Source organism: Drechmeria coniospora, chromosome 02 (genome assembly GCF_001625195.1).
Source record: "Drechmeria coniospora strain ARSEF 6962 chromosome 02, whole genome shotgun sequence".
NCBI classification, from domain to species: Eukaryota; Fungi; Ascomycota; class Sordariomycetes; order Hypocreales; family Ophiocordycipitaceae; genus Drechmeria; species Drechmeria coniospora.
Window position 1 is genome coordinate 4,916,196 of NC_054390.1, and position 11,692 is coordinate 4,927,887.

Genomic DNA, 11,692 nt, shown 5'->3' on the forward strand with positions numbered 1-11,692 from the left:
CGCCTCTTAAACGCCTTGGTCGGCGGCCAAACGGCGCCACCCTGTGACCGTTCGTCATTCATGTGCATGCGACTGACAGTGAGAAAGCGAGCAGGGTCCCGCGGAGGGACACCCCACCACCCAGAAAAAAAAACCCCAAAAAATGAGAGGGTGAGAAACAGAAAGAAGGTTCGAGGCAGAGTTCTGTTGTGCCTCGCTCTCGATCCGAATACAATCCTGGCGAATCCAGGAACAGGGCCGCGCTTCGGGTCGCTCAATGTCCTCTGTTGTTCCTTGGCCATCAAACATGCCGGCAATCCAGCCGCAAGGCACCCGCTTGGGGTGCCGTCCATGTCTTGTCTTGCGCCTTGGTCAATGGGCCGCTGCGGCCGTGCGACCGATAGCCTCCTGCATCTCCAGGAGCGGCAAGGATGGACGCAGAGCTCTGTGCGGCGTTTCCGACTCGTACGCCGCCCAGACCGTCTTCCCTTCCCGCTTGTTGCCGGCGTCGCCGGTCCAGCCAGACATCGGTCGTACCTTCTGACGGACGTTGTAGAGGATGAGCGAGGTGGAACCTGGCGGAGTCTTGAGGACCATGGACTGCGCGGGGGCCGGTGCCAGGCGCTGGTCGTCATCGGCATCGGCATCGGCGCGGCTGCCCCAGGACGTCTTCGCGACCGTCAGCGACCTGTTCCACGCACGAGAAGGCGTACCCGCATGGCAAGGCTAAGGCGGGGCGGGGTGGGGGACGGTGGAGGGGGGGGGATGTTTCCCAACGTACCATGTTAAGCGTCATGAGGGCGTACAGCTTGATAAGCCCATGCAGATATCCAAAAATGATCGAGGCGGGAAGGAAGACGACGTCGATTGGGTGTCGGCGGAATAGACCCAAGAGCTTCACGACCTTGGTGAATCCAAACATGAACATGAACTGGCTCCAGAACGCGTACTGGCGATTCCCATAACTCCACTCCCCAGTCGCCCACCAGCACGAGGCAAGCAGCAGCGGGTCGACGGCAAAGGTCAGGGAGGTGAAGGTCGCGATGTGCAGGGCGTACACGCACCACGGTTGCTGGCTGCGGGACCATCGCTGTCAGCCGTCTCCTCTTCCTCCCTCGCTCGGAACAGGGGGGGGGCATGGCATATGGCGCAGGGGGGCAGGGGGAGCAGGGGGTAGGACGGCAGGGGGGGGGGGGGGAAGGGATCGATTGCTTACGTCCAGACGTGTCTCTCGCGAACCAAGCTGGTCCAATTGCTCCTCCAGTTGCTCCGAGCCCACCTCGTGCACTGGTAGAGGAACTTGTGCCCGTTCTCCAGCGTCGTCTCGAGCTCGCATTCCGGGTTGTACTGTATCCACGTCTTCCACTGGTGACCGACGAGCCAGCGAGTGACGAAGTTGTCGTCGTCGGCGTTCAGAATCCATCTCCGCCACTTCTCGTTCTTGAAGCCTTCGAGGAACTCGTGACTTGACAGTATCTCGGACCGGTAGGCGCCGGTGCGGCCCGACATGCACGAGGTGCCGCCGTCAATGTTGTGCGTGGCCGAGATCTCAAAGTTTCGACGCTCAATGTACGCTGCACCGAGCCAATTCCACATCCTGGCCGTCCACGAGGCGTTCCGCTCCCGCTTGACTCGCTGGGACGTTCCCACGCCTCCGATCTTTGGGTCCTCAAAGGGGGCAAGAATCCAGGGCAGCATCGTAGACGGCCACGTCACGTCGTCGTCGGCCATGATGGTGATGGACGTCTTGACCTCGGGGAGCGCCTCGCAGACCTGAAGTCTCTTGTTCGCGATATGCGTGTGCATGACGCGAACGTTGGGGAACGCCAGCGAATTGACAACGCTCTCGAGGCTCTCGCGCTTGCCGTGCGTCGTGACGAGGATTAGCTCCGCTGGACGGCAAGCCAGGATGCTCAGGAGGGACGGTCGAAGCTCCTCGAAAGCATGGTGAATCGTGGGTATGACCACGGTGACGTCTTCGTTCGTGAACGACGCCTTGGCCGGGATGGGCTTGGACTTGTAGGTCCAGTGGCTCACGCAGTGGACGAGCAGACGAAGATAGCGATGAATCCTGGCCGAATTAGCGGCGTCGTTCGGCGACGGATTGGGGGGGGGGATCGTTGTCGCGGGACACCCACCATACGCCCCAGAAGATGAAAGCCCAAAAGGAGGTCGACCGCCAAAGCGTGGGGGACGGAACAAGGTGTAGGAGGATCGATGCACCGATACCTGCCAGGTTTCGGGCCAATTCGTCCATGTGTGCTTGCCGGGACGGTTTGGCCTGGTCGCCGCTGCCCCTCTTGGCAGAAGTGATGAACGAAAGGCGCGAAGGAGCGAGGCTGGAGGCAGGAGACTGACGAATGCAAACGAGTGTCGGCCGTGGTCAATTTTGTTTTATAAGGGAAAGTCGGCTGCTCGATGCAACGGGCTTGAACAGGACGAATGCACAAGCGTCAAGGCGCGAGCTATTACTCCGGTTTCCACGCCCACCCGAGACGAGCGAGCTCTGAGTATGCGCAACCACCAGAACAGAACAAGAGAGAATCCCATCTGTTTCACAAGGAACCGGCTCGAGTGGCGCCTGCACCGTAGCTGAGCAACCGGTGGAAATGGAAAGGCCGACGACAGATACCGCCGTCTTCCGGTAGTATTACAAGACGAAATGCCGGCCGAGATGAGATTAAGCCAGGCAGACAAGCGAGAGAGCCGGACGGACAAGCAGGCGGACGGCCGGCCGAGAAACGCAGATGCCCTGCCGCGGCCAAGAGACACCGCAATGGCCGTGAACCTGACCCCCACCAAACGCCGTATAAGTGCCTATGAATCGCGGACGAGGACGGGCCGAGCAGGAGCGGGACTGCTTGAGCAGGACGGCGGGAGGGGGAGGGGGCGGCGGCGGTGGCAGGTCGAGAGCTGGTCGGAGAGAGGAGGCGGCCGTGAGGAGAACGAGAGACTCAACACATGACCGGCCAACGTGTGTAGGTAGGTAATATACAGGAGAGTTGTTGCGGTACCGCGGGCATGGCAGGACGAGAGGAAGCTGGGGAAGGGCCCGGCGTAGATACATATAGGTTGCGAGAACGGCGTCATCTTTTCGTGGCTCAAAGCAGCCATGCCATGCCATGCCATGCCATGCCATGTCCATGTCAGTACAGAGTACATGTAATAATGTCTATGAGCAAGGGGACCCCAGGGTCCAGCAAACACGAGGCATGCATACCTTCGAGAAGGTACGGTACTCTGCATGCTCGGTGCGTGCTCAGTGCGAACTACGGCCAAGCTACTAACGTACAACAGTAAGCTCCACGTTAGTTGCATGTGTGGGAGGTCGAGCGAGGGTGTGGGAGTATTATTAGGAGGCACCACTAATCGACCAGGGCCTCGAGTGGAGAAGTTGGGGCGGCGGAGATGGCGTATTAATATGGCGCCTGGGGGAAGAAAGGGGGAGGGGGGCGCGTACGGAGCACTCCTGCGTACCTAGTACTAACTTACAGTACGCTCCGAGCTCCGTACTACTTACAGTACTTACTTGTTCGCATGTACTCCGTACATGTTGCACCTACAGTACATGTACAGTAAGTAGGTGCAAGTTCTTTCGCGTAGGTGCACTTGTGTGTAAGTACTAGGTAAGTAGGTGTATTTGCGCGCAGGTGTACTTACTTGCTCCCTACCATGATACAGCACAAATGCTCCGTCCGTACTCCGTACTCCTTACAAGTACTTATTTACACCAAAGTCAAGTACTCTGAAATGTACAAGAAGCTGGTAGGACGGAGCACGAGCACGTCCATTCACAGTCGTCCTTGGTAGAATGTGACTTGGACGAGAGCACTATACGCACCAAGTAGCCTTGGTATGTATCCATCTGCACCGATGCACGACTACATCTGCGTTCAGTTCATCTGCATCAAAGGACGGTGCCTTTGGACGCCCTTGGGTGAGCTCTCGTGCTCGCTCGTCCCCGTACTCGGCAGAGATGGTCCGTATTGTATTAATGCATTGTTTGCATTTGCACGCACCACGTCCCACATGGAGAGGTCCCGCAACGAGATTTCGTCAAAGGACAACACTCAGAATGCGAGCGCTCCTTTGCTTCATCGGATGTAATTCCACTTTCTTCAAGGACACTCCATGCCATCGACCGACGCGCGCCGCCACTTCCGCTGCCAGCTTGAGCCTCGTCCTAGGCCACGAGTCCATGGGTGAAAGGCGGCAAATGGCAGTCGCATTTGAGAGATGCGCGAGAGGCAGACGGGCCAAGCTCAACAAACGACCGGCAAAGGGCAAGGGCAAACGCAAAGTCTATTTTCAATCAGAATCGTGTCCGTCACTCGGCCGCCCGGTGTATCGCAGCCGGCAAAGTCTTTGGTTCCGCCGTTCGACGGCCGGTCCAGGCGATGGTCACTTGGTGCGTCATTGAGAGGCGCTGCTGCAACGCCGAATTCTGTCCCCTCCGCCTGTGGGAGGCGCCCAACCTCTGTCCGTGGTCTTGCGTGTGCATCGCTCTGCCAGACAGCATATGCATCCAACAGGTCGAGGCTTGGCAGCGCTGCAAGAGTCGCACCATGTCCGTAAAAGAACGTCGAGCGGGCTAGCGCATCGTGACCAGCTCGCCCCCAGAACCGGCTTCTAGCCCCGATGCCATCGCTGTTTGTCGTTTCACCAGCCCGGAAACCTGGCAATACCATGCACTATGCATGTACAGCACGTATTGACTTTCATGTAGGTTCATGGTAAATGGAAGATGCGTCGGCTTGGATGTCCCGGTGGCGTATGTGCATACGTCGGCTCGCAGTCCCATCGGCCGACAGTTGAGGCTCCAGCCGTTCACCGACAAGCCATGGGCTGGCTGAACCGGGCTCAGGTGAGCGAATTAGTCGGCTAACGGCAGATGAACGTTTCCCCGTTGCCCACGCGACACGGAGTGTTGCATGCTCATCGCATCGCCCTCTCGAGGCAATATGCTATTGCGTTGCCGTTGCCGCGACATGTGCATGGCCGCCTCGGTGTCTGCGGGACGCACATGGAGGGAGGGGATGGTCTCTGCCCAGCTGTGATCTTGCATTAGCAGCGACGGCGAGAGACGTGAAAATGAAGCGCTGGTGTAAGTACTCCTCGTCCAACCGTCTGCATGTTCGGCAGAATAACGAGCCAGTACGAGTCTTCATACCGTTCGGACATGCGCAAGGACGACGCCACTCAAATATTGGGAGGCGGGTCCTGACGGTCGTGGCCATGCCGCACTCACAATTGGCCAAGGGATGCCACGAAAAGTGACTGTGGTGCCACTGGCTGGTGCGTACGGCAGGTGCGCAAGAGGTCCGTCTCCGAAGCCATAGCACATGCCGCGCGCCAAATGCCACCGTGATCAGGTCAACCTTCCCACGTACGTGTGCCAGCACGCATGCTCGTGCTTGATCTCATTACCTACCTGCCCGATTGCGTAGGGACTGGCTGGCAATCCTCTTCCGATGTGTGGGGGCGGCCGTTGGCGGGAGCCAAGATGAGCGTACATGCACAGATGGCCCGGGGCGGGCTGCCCCGATCACTCGCAGAGGTTCCTTGGAGCATGGATGCATTGCTTGAACTGCGTTAGGTTGGCTGAGGTGGAGTTGCGTTGCACTGGCCTGTCCGCGCTTCCTCCAGGTTGGTCCAGACATTCATCGTTCGATTCCTTGTACGAGTTGTCGGCGAAGCGTTCGGCACGGATGCCAGTCACCTTAGTCCCTGGGTGGTGGTTTTTGTTCGTGCGCGTACGGGGTGCATGTACGGTGCAAGCGCGTAGAGCACGATGGTTGGGAGCATGCAGGCAGGTATCTCGCTTGGATGGATCGATGGATGAATTGTTGGTACATTGGACTCGGGCTCGGGTGGCCGGCCATCTCTATTCCCGTCTGCCACTGCCACTGCCGCTGCCGCTGCTGACGGTTCGACATCAGTTGGCAGCAGCGAATGGGATTGGATTCGGGTTCAACTGACGTGCTGACGTACCTGACGCTCGCAGCAAGACCCACGAGAGAAACGTTTCCGACGCAAGCGGGCAGCATCCGATGCAGGCAAGGGCTCTAGCCCGCATCAAAGTGCGCGGCCCCGAGGAAGCAGGGTGATGCTCCGTGCTGCTCTGTTGCGTTGCAGCTGATTCCACACCCTGAGTACGGAGCAAGTACTGCAAGTCTTTGCACCGACTTGTGGCTGTACTTGTCCTGCACCGTTGCTTGGCGTTGGGTCGTGGGGTGCCTCGAGGACGATGAGACGTGTTCCTCCTGCAGTGTACTGTACAGTAGGATGGAGGCATTGCAGCGTCATTCCTGGAACATGTACTGTACACCTACTCCGTACAGAAAGCAAAATAGGGTCCATGTGCGAGCGGACCCTCCGAGTAAAGCTTTACCATCTTGATGACCCGTCATGATTCATGAGGTTTGGCGAGAGCAAAAGGCGCGTGTGCTGCCCTACCCTGGCTCGTTCCTTCCTTCCTCCCTTCCAGAAGGCCCATGTCGGAGCATTTACGGAGGATGCTTTCTTTGTATTAGCTGGTATTTTACGCCCCGCGCCTTCCCGGCCCGTCCAGAGCCATCAATGGTCTCGCACCATTGATTACTAGTTAGTTCCACGTCGAGGTACTTGCTCGGGGCAGCCACCAGCCGGCACCTGTGTCGTCTTTTCACTTCTTCTCACATCGCCATCCCCACCGCCAGCCAATTGTCCGAAAACCCGACCGTTCTCGTTCACGGTCCACCAGCGGGCCGCTCGCCCACGCACCCGCTCACACCCTCCATCCACTTGGACCGAGTGACAATCCAGGGACGTCGAGACAGCTCGCCATTCGGGTGGCACCGTGGCGCTGGAACTAGCAGATCGCGCCCACAACACAAGCCGTCGTGGTTGAAGTCGGGGATTCCTTCACGACTTCTCGTACGATGCAAGCCCCTCTCGCGTCGGCGAATTGGATCCTGTACGTACTTGTCGTACATCGTCGCTATCGACCTGACGCAAAGCTGAGCCGCGTCGGCGTTGCTGCTCTTTCATCAAAGCTTGAATGGAATCACATCTCACACGCGGCTGCCTTTTTGCCTGCAAAACATTGCTATAGGGTACAGGCACACGTATGCCAACATCCACCAGCATTGATACGCATGTGGTTTCGGATGGCAGATTGCATGCATACACCTGCAAGCAGAATTGTACATGCGTTTAGTATATCTACGCGAGCACTGGCCGCAATCCCGTCCGGATGTTCACAAGCCGTGACCACACTCCCGTCTCGCCGTCATGGTCCCAAGATCAAGCGTTGCCGAGCTGAAGATTGGAATAACGTCGTGCGAGCTGCAGGAAGATGGCACCTTGGCATTGAGTCGGCAATCCTCGCCCTCGTGTCGTATGTGCTAACTGCATCGATAGTCCTCGCTTCTCATGACCATGGGTGAGAATCGACGTAGAAGCACAAACTGGTATATTCATGCCCCCCCCCCCCCCTACCCGGGACGTCTCCCTTGCCAGACCGAGGCCATGCTGTTCGACGCCGCTCGACGATCTGTCACTTCAGGGCCCCGCATTATCATGCGCAACAATAGTTCCGGCACGAGCCAATTCGGCCTCGACACGCATAGTATGTCCATGTACGGAGTACACACGCGTGCAAGTACTTTGGTATGTGCATGAACTTGTGTGAACCACCTTCTTGTACTGTACGTGGGTGTACGGAGTACATGAATGAATATCCATCTGCCCTGTGCTGCTTACCAAGCAATGGCCGCAGATGCCAAACCTTTGGCCAGTTCGTCTTCATTTGCATTTTCATTATTTGCAAAAGGGAGGATGTAGCGCCGCCAAAACACATTTCCATACTTACTGTACGGCAAGAGTCCATTGTTACCATGTTGCGTCCGCTTGACCGTGGGTGACCTCGCTTGCACCTACGCTTGCACTCTTGGCGTCTCGGATGGGTTGAGCAATGGTGCCCAAGACAGCACCTGGCCGCTACCGAAGGCCGACCGACCGGACGACCTTCCATGCGACTTGGCTGCGACGCCGGTCTTTGTTCATTGTGTTAAAATTCCGGACAGAAGGCGCACCAGGCCGCTTAGTTCCTGGTGGCATGACAACCGCCCCTGCGTGCCTCGGTAGACCTGCGCTGGGCCAACAAGGTCATGCGGTGCATGCACCGGCTTTGTTCTGGGGGAAACCATGTCTCTACTTCGAGAGGACCATCGGTATGTGTCCCTGACGTTTTTGTGATGACAGTTCTGCTGCGTGACCCCCGTCTGACCGAGAACAAACGCACCGACCTGTTCTGCTTGAAAGCATATTACCTAGTCGATGTGCAGCCACGGAATCGATACGATAATCCGTGTGAGTGCCAGCCGAGCCTGGCTCTCACGACGATTTGCTTCCTTCTTACAAGTACACCTGTGGACCTTGCCGAAAGTACCGAGACCATGTGGCACCACCGCCAGCCGGGTAGGTGTACTTGTGCTCATGCTTTCAAGATTGCTCATTCAATACTCCGTGCAGCACTTACATGTACTTGGTTGTAAGTACATTGTCACCACGTCCGTGTCGTACGAGAAAAGGGCACAATGGAGCACAGGGCGTTACATTGAAGCTGGACCCATCATAGCCCCGGGGGCTTGACAGCTCGCTCGCAACTTACAAGTACGGAGTTCATGCACCCACACCTACGGAGTACCTATGAATACGGAGTTGGCCAGTACGCTTCCGGGTACATGCACTCGTACTCCCTCCAACTGAAGAAACACGATATTAGCTGCCAAGCTCGCCAAAATACTCCGGCGGGGCGCGTGACCAGGGTGCTGTCTGATACCTTCCACATACCCCTAACAGCACTCCGTACAAAGGACAAACTTCATGGACATGTACTCCGTACTGTAGGTGTACCAACTACTCAAGTAGTTGTATTGTATAATTAGTGCTTGCACAAGTAGGTGGACAGAGCGGACAGCACGGGGAAATCACACATGGTAGGAGAACAAGCAAGGGGAAACGAAGCGGCCACTAACCAGTTCTCTTGGAAGTGCGGCAATAACTTGTTTGAAAACCGCCGTCCATGGATCCTTCAACGCAAATACAAAGGCTTCGTGCATTCTTTGTTTATTCGACTCTTTTTTCTAGTCTCCCCGATGCCTATAAATTTCTCTGACATGGCGACCAAGGCAAGAAGCGCTTTTGAGAAGTATCCAATGGAGACTTTGCCTGGGTTCGCCGCATTTCGGCTCCCCAAGCTGGCCAACGTTTGAACGGAGTCATTTCACCCACAAAGCTCCTCCTCAGCCCCCATTGGACTCGTTGAATATGCCATCCGGACCCAAAAGTGGGCTGCGGATCAACTCATATCGCAATGGCCCAGCGTGGACGCATTGCCGGCGTATCTCAACGACTTGGGAAAGAAAGGGTGATGCATGATGCAGTCAACCGGATGGAGCAGTTAGCTGGCGACAAGAACGAGCACATGCACGTAGCTCTACGATGATACGGAGTCCTTCTCGTGCAGTCTACAATCTCACGTCGACAGAAAGGAAGTAAGTATTAGTTTCGTCGAATGGAGAATACTTACTGTGGCGCAACCGGCCCAGCTCATCTTGTTTGCGGCTGAGGGCATACGGAAGGCAGAGGGTTGGCCACCAGTGAATCATCTCCCAACGATCGCACACGTTGCTGATCCCGTTTGCGATGGTAGATCGGATTATCTGTTCGGGATTGCTACGGTTGCAACGCGGCCCCGAGGTTGTGATGCAACGTACATGCAAAGTATTTACCGCTTCCACTGCTTCGGGCAGGAAACCAAACGCAATGGGGATGGCTTATTAAAACATACTAAAACATATGCTATCATAGGTTGCTCAATTATCGGACCCCGGCCAAATAGCATCGATTGATCATGTTCATGTAGTCAATCGATGACATGGCTCGGCATCCCACTAGAAAGGGCAGCAACAAACCCAGCGGCGTACCGCATCACCTTTTATCCCGCCCGAGTTGCATCAAGTTGCTCATCGCTGCCACCGGTGGCCATGCGGGAAAAAAACTAAAAAAAAAATAATTAAAATCAGAGAGGCGGTCATGTACTCCGGAATACCGAACGATCATGTCCATTTCATTCATTTCATTCCTCCAAAGAGAGGGCCTCTTCCTGCAACCAAAGTTCGGTCACCATCACCACTCTCGTATGGGCTGCGGGTGCTTGTCGCCGTTCTGGCTCTCCTTATCCGCGTGGGTGACCTCGACCTGCTTCGAAACCATGATGCCGGCAGGCGTTTCTACCGAGGCCTCATAGTTTCGAAGATTGTGCAACTTAATTTCATCCACGATCCGCTCCTCGCTGTCACCGAAACTCATGTTCGTCATGGGGTCCGACTTGGCGGGCGCACGATGGCCACGGCTGTGGGATTCGCCACCGCCACCGCCGATGGTGCGGAAGCCGGTCGGTGTTTGATGGTACGCCTTGGACGAGTAGGAGCTGCCAAACATGGGGCTGAGCCAGGACTTGAAGAGGGGGAAGATCATGGGAAGGTTGGTCGTGATGACGGCGACAAAGGACTCCCGCATGCCCCAAGTACCGGCCAACTGCGCGCCGTGGACGGTATCCTGCCACTCGTTAGAAGGGATCCTGGACCGAGACTCCCGCGTGGAGCGACGGTCAGAGGAAGACTCACGACCAGGACGAAGACGCTCTTGAGGATGGCGCAGACGAGAACGAAAATGCCGGCGCCGAGAACGATGGTCGACGCAATCTTCTTGGGCAGCTTCAGGCTGGACTGCCAAAGCATGGGCAACGGAATGCAAATGAGATACAAGTCGGTCGAGACGTTGGAGGCAAAGGAGACCCAGATGATGGGCTTGGAGATGCCCGCCTGGCATACGTCTGCAGAGAAAAGGTCGGTCAGTCGGGTAGAAGGTGGAGAGGACTCGAGGTCGGAGAAGGCTCACTGCCGGGATCTGGGCTGATCTGCCAATAGTTGGAGAAGGGTTGGCAGGCGGCGAAGATGGTCAGCATGGAGGCCAGAAAGGTGGTGATGACGAGAAAGAAGCCGATGTTGACTCGTATCCGGTACGGTCGGCCGAGACCTTCCTGCGCGCCCGATGGTCAGCGGTCGGTCCCGACGACGACGAGCTCGAAGGGTGAGGCCGTACGGTGAGCCGGATGAAGAAGCACAGCATGGAGGCCTTGTAGCACCAAATCAGGGCGGAATAATTGGTCCAGCCGGCGACCTGGATCTTGGAACCGATGACACTGGAGAGAGGGGAGAAGTCAGCTTTCCAAGCTTTCCAAGGGAATGATCCACGGCGGGCGGGGACGAGGCGAGGGGGCCGAACGGACCGGAGGCGGTATTCGGGGTCATCGGGGGACAAGGCTGCTCGCTGCTCATCCGTCATGCCATTGTTGGCGAGCCCGTGCGCGACTTGTCCGATACTGTAGGCGAGGATGGCTAGCGAGAGGTAGAGCGACTGGAGGAGGTTCAGCATCAGCGGCCGAGCGGGGGGGAGCAAGCGGCCGACGAACCTGACCAACCCACGCGAGGTAGTCATCGGGCTTGAGGTTCTTGAAGCCGACGGCTCGGACGCGGGCGTAGGTTCGGAGCAGGGTGGCGAGGAGGGCAATGGAGAAGAGAGTCCAGAGCTCAATGGTGAACTTGTGGAAGGCATCGATGGCGGCCAGCTGGGCCTCGGACGGAGGGGGTGGTCCGTCGGACAT

At 57.1% G+C, this 11,692-nt stretch overlaps 3 protein-coding genes across 3 annotated transcripts; 1 reads left to right on the forward strand and 2 right to left on the reverse strand.

The window, feature by feature from the left end:
* Positions 1–351: 351 nt before the first annotated feature.
* DCS_04451 (glycosyltransferase family 2) lies at positions 352–2,236 on the reverse strand (the record flags this gene model as incomplete). Its single annotated transcript, XM_040801761.1, has 4 exons — positions 352–705; positions 761–1,055; positions 1,259–2,050; positions 2,118–2,236. 4 exons carry the CDS (start codon positions 2,234–2,236, stop codon positions 352–354), a joined length of 1,560 nt encoding a protein of 519 aa, XP_040656794.1.
* Positions 2,237–2,641: 405 nt separating this feature from the next.
* DCS_04452 (uncharacterized protein) lies at positions 2,642–2,944 on the forward strand (the record flags this gene model as incomplete). The annotated part of the gene is made up of 1 exon (XM_040801762.1): positions 2,642–2,944. The coding sequence occupies one exon, from the start codon at positions 2,642–2,644 to the stop codon at positions 2,942–2,944; it is 303 nt and encodes a 100-aa protein (XP_040656795.1).
* Positions 2,945–10,152: 7,208 nt separating this feature from the next.
* Positions 10,153–11,692, reverse strand: DCS_04453 (uncharacterized protein; the record flags this gene model as incomplete). The annotated part of the gene is made up of 5 exons (XM_040801763.1): positions 10,153–10,584; positions 10,653–10,861; positions 10,927–11,068; positions 11,131–11,445; positions 11,501–11,692. The coding sequence occupies 5 exons, from the start codon at positions 11,690–11,692 to the stop codon at positions 10,153–10,155; spliced, it is 1,290 nt and encodes a 429-aa protein (XP_040656796.1).